This window comes from Haplochromis burtoni, unplaced genomic scaffold (assembly GCF_018398535.1).
Source record: "Haplochromis burtoni strain Fernald_Lab_line unplaced genomic scaffold, NCSU_Asbu1 Contig_345, whole genome shotgun sequence".
Classification (NCBI taxonomy): Eukaryota; Metazoa; Chordata; class Actinopteri; order Cichliformes; family Cichlidae; genus Haplochromis; species Haplochromis burtoni.
Genome location: NW_024582706.1, coordinates 122,674 through 127,411, shown reverse-complemented (window position 1 = coordinate 127,411; position 4,738 = coordinate 122,674). Strand labels below are relative to the sequence as shown.

Sequence of the window (4,738 nt, the reverse complement as noted above, 5' to 3'; positions counted from 1 at the left end):
TGGGTTCATTGAGAACATGGTTGTTGTTCAATAATAAAATTATTCCTCAAAAATACAACTTGCCTAATAATTCTGCACTCCCTGTATAGAGCGCTTTGAGTACTCCGGGAGAGTAGAAAAGCGCTATGTAAGAATCAGTCCATTTACCAATAAATTCAGCAGAACACAACAAAGTAAAACATTTAAATGCCTTAAACATGTTGCCCACTCCGGGTCGAGAAGAGGGGAACCTTCATTTAGGCAAACTGTCCTCTTTTTGGAAACCAAGACTTGCATAGTGTGCTGTGCTGATGGCTCAACAGTAACTTTTATTTTGGAACCATTTTAAACAAACTTTAGGTTTTGCAACAATCACATGTTTGATTGACCAGAAAAATAAAACGGGTCAGTGGAAACCGTAACACCAGACTGTATTAGTTTCAGTATGAATGCAGAGCCAAAGCACTGAAAGCTGCGGAGTTTAAACCGGCTTGAGCTGTCAGGAATACTGGTGTGTCTGGCAGAAACACTCCATATATGCCATAAATGCAGTTCTTGATAGGTCAAAAAGGTTGTTTGGTTAATGTGCACAAAGAAGGTAACGAAGCACAAAAAGAAACTTTAAGTTGGCAGAGGCCTCAAAAAATCCCTTCTTCCAATCATTTGTTGTCCTTTTACTAAGCATAAAAACAACATAAGTACATGTGTGCAACACTAGCAGAAAATACACATTTGGAAACATTAAAAACACAAAGTTCACTGCCTGGAAATATCGTTTTCTTCTGCCCAGTTCCTGTTCTTAAAGACAAATGGATAGTAGCATGTACACAAAGGTACACTATTCAAATGAATAGAAACCCGTCTGTTTTTTTCATGTTCAGTCCCACACTTGATGTGCGTCAGCTGATGCTTTGTCTGTTTGCAATAAATCTGTTAAACGCCGCTGCTGATATGAACACAAAGAAGCAGCAGATATTTTTTTTTAAAAAAGGCATTTGGCTCTACAGTGACAACAAAAGAAATCACGCACTTAATATAATAACAAGGACATTCTGCAATTAGGAGTCAGGCTTGTGCCTTTGTCCTTTCTTGTTTTGATTTGTTTTGGGGTTTTACAAAAGTTAACATTTTTAAAAAAGTTGCTCTTCCAGAACAGTTGTTTTGACTGTACAGAATGTGGAACAGGAAATAGACACAGACTGTTGGATGCCAGCTTCTTCATTTTACTACATACATTTACTGCAGTGGAATACAGAGGTGCTGAGATGTGTTTTCTGGAGTCGATCACGATTCTCTGTCTTCACTCTCCAGACTTTGTGGGGACAGTTTGGGAATGGCCTCTTCCTGATCCAACATGACTGCACAGTGCCGTGAGGTAACTGTTGCTGTGATTGGTGCTATATAGAGAAATAGTAATTGATTTATATGTTTTATATATCTAAATATTAGCCTGTAGACTGTTCAGTCAGGATTAATGCAAACATGTTTAGAATACTCCTCTCCTAAACTTCTCCCGAACAAATCCAGGCGTAGTCAGGAAGCACTCAGTGTGTATAGTTTATTCTGCCGGCCTCCCAGGTGCACAAAAGATTATTTACAGAGAAAATAAACAACTGACTTAATTCAAAACAAAAAAATCTATATACAAAACACAAGCGGCTGAGCCAGTCTGCATGTTACCCTCACTGTAACATCTCACAGAATGCCCAGGTCGGCCCTGACGGCCTCCTTTTATACCCCGTTGCCCCTCCGAACAGGCATAATAGTCATCAGTCATCCCTTAATCATTTCTTTCCCCAAAACACTCTTTTTTCCTCAGCATATTTCCAGCTGTATTCCTACAATACCCATATATATATGTATATATGTATACACACATTCATGGCCACTTCCTGGCACAAAAAAAACAAGAAATATTAATGCAGTTCACGTGACCTTTCCAAGCGTGTGCGAACCTTGTTATAAATATTTATAACAAGGTGCAATAATAATTAATGTGCAATAATAACAGTGTGCAATACACATACACTTATTCTTCTTTTTTATTACTAAGTTAATATACTGTGTTGTGTTGTTTGTGTTGTGTTGTGATGTGTCATATCGTGTCGTGTTGTGATATGTAGTGCCGACGTAGGACAGTTTTCCAATTTCATTGTACTACTGTACTATGTATGACTGTGCAATGACAATAAAGAGTTATCTTATCTTATCTTATCTTATCTCTTACCCACTATTTGAACCCTTGAACACCATACCATCAGCTTGCATAACCAGTTGTACAATCGGCAGTCACAGGGAGTCTACACAACCAGCTTTATTAAAGGTAAGTAAAAAAAATATGTTGGCCACCCTCTATGCCGCTTAAAATATAGCTGGTGATGGTGTCCCAGGAGAGCTCCTCCAGATCCAAACATCACTGAGCTCCTGGACCATCTGAGGGGCAACCTGGAGGCATCAGATGGACTTTTCCAGAGGTCTTCAACTGGATTTAGGTTGGGTGAGCGTGGGGTGGGTCAGTAGCATCAATTGCTTCATCCTCCAGAAACTGTCTGCATACTCAGATACCCCAAATGAGACATGTGGCATTATTGTTTACCAGGAGGAACCCAGGACCCACTGCACGAGTGCAGGGTCTGATAGTGGGTCCAAGGAGTTCATGCTGGTACCTAATGGCCTGACTGCTGAATGGGAAAAAGACTTCAACCCTGGAGTATAGCACTATAGATTATGAATAAATAATTGTTTTGCCTCTTTCATTCCTTTGTATGTGATAAGCATTGGTGATGCATACTGAATAATACTCTAATAAATAACAAAAAATTATTAAGTACAATAAGGAGTGTTGCGGGAATTGCTGTCTTGTGTGTGACTGGGTGCAGTAAGGAGTGTATGTGATGTGTGTGTGAGCATGCGCGTGAAGGAAACGCGGGGAGCGAAAGAGGGAAAAGAGAGTGAGAGAGTGTGTCATGGGTAGAGAGGGCGACCGGGAGCAGCGTTCTAATGGGCTACAGGCTATGCAGTGTGTTTTCGAAGTGTGCAGTACTGTTATTAAAAGCCTCATCTCTTCAGTACTCTCCGGTGCCTCGGCTGATTTCTGTCTGCCTCACTACTCCACAAAAGTGAAGGGAGTTAACCCCGAAGGAGGACAAACTTCGGCCCTGGAGGAAGCATCTCCCCTCGTGTCTCCCGACCACGGTCAGGGGACTGACGGCGAGGAATGGTTAACACTGGCGACCACGAAGGGACCCTCTCACGTTGTTAAAGAAGTGGTGAGCACAGAGAAAAACCGACAGGCTAAAGCGGCTAACGATAAAGCCGAGTGACTGTAATTACAAGTGTATTAGCCCGCAGCTAAGCTAACTCGCGATGGCCGCTGCTCGCCATTCTCGTGAAAAGTACGGACTTGAGACCAATTACTCCAACCCCTTCATATCGCTGACCAGTGTCTCCGAGAGTGCCGCGAGCATTAGGGAAGCTAACAGAGACAGAGCTGTGACTAAATGTGAACATATGAACCCATTCCTGTGTGCCGAAAGTTGTGCTAACACACACGCTAATGGAGAGGGTGTATTCGCGCCGCCCGATGGTCCTGCCCGGCCGCAGTTTTCCCGCACGAATCCCTTCGTTGATGCTGAATGCCGCAGCTACGGCCGTGAGAGAAACACAGGCAGCAGCATGAACTATTATCCAGCTCCTACTCCCCAAATGAAAATCCACTATCCAGACTCAAACCCATTTTCCTCCGCTCACATGGACAGTTTTGTACACAGCACACCGGCTCAGTTTAACGCAATGTTAAATACACCCATGCAATGTATGCCTTCCAGTAGCCTTAATGAAGCCATTAGCTATGGGGAAATCACTGCACAGCATAAACCCCGCTCGAAACCAGGCAAGACCCGCTGTGTGCCCCGTCAGCCCCCATCTGACAGTGAAGAGGACGGTGACACTAGAGAGAGAGTCCCCACCCTACGTCCGGGCCAATATGACGGCACCACACCGTGGAAGGAATTTCTGCACAGGTTTGAGAGCTGCGCTGAAGCCAACTATTGGTCAGAAAAAACAATGACAACTCAGCTTAAATTCTGCCTAGTTGGAGCAGCAGGGGCCATTATCCACAGAAATCCCCGCTCATCCAAATGGGATTACCGCCGCCTGGTGGACGAACTGGAAACTGCATATGGCCCTTCTTCTGACCATGCAGCTGCTGTTGCTGTAGAACTGAGGCAGCGAGTGCGTAAACCTGGTGAGGCCCTGCATGTTTTCAGAGATGACATTTATGGGAAAGTGGCTGTTGCATATGGTAATAGAGCAGAGATTGAACAAGACTCTATAGCTGTTGAAGTTTTCACCAATGGGCTGGGTGATGCAGAAATAGTACAGAAGTTGCTAGAGAGGCACCCAGCCACACTTGCCTGTGCATACGAAATAGCCCACCGACACGAAACCACTAAAAGGGCTGCATCTTATGTAACCAGTGCCATGCAGCAAGGAGCCCGTAACGCAGCTGAACGCCGGCCCCGAGCTGCCGTCGTCAGAGAAAAAGACAGAGATGAGACTGTTGCTGAGCATGCACCTGCAGCTAGCCCCTCACCGAATCGTTTTGTCCCACACACACCCTCGACAACACCGAACAATCACAGAAATTTTAAAAGGAGTGGGGTTCGCTGCCATAACTGTCAAGGTTGGGGCCATGTCCAAAAGCAGTGCCCTTCCCCTCACAAAACCACCAAGGCCTTAACATTGAACAGTAGCCTTG

The 4,738-nt window shown here is 44.3% G+C and overlaps 1 protein-coding gene across 1 annotated transcript; it reads left to right on the top strand.

Annotated features, from left to right (window-relative positions):
- Positions 1 to 2,825: 2,825 nt before the first annotated feature.
- LOC121815876 lies at positions 2,826 to 4,735 on the top strand (the record flags this gene model as incomplete). The annotated part of the gene is given in 1 exon segment (XM_042228737.1): positions 2,826 to 4,735. A coding segment is annotated over 1 exon segment (1,390 nt), but the record flags the coding sequence as incomplete, so codon positions are not given.
- Between the last annotated feature and the right edge of the window lie 3 nt (positions 4,736 to 4,738).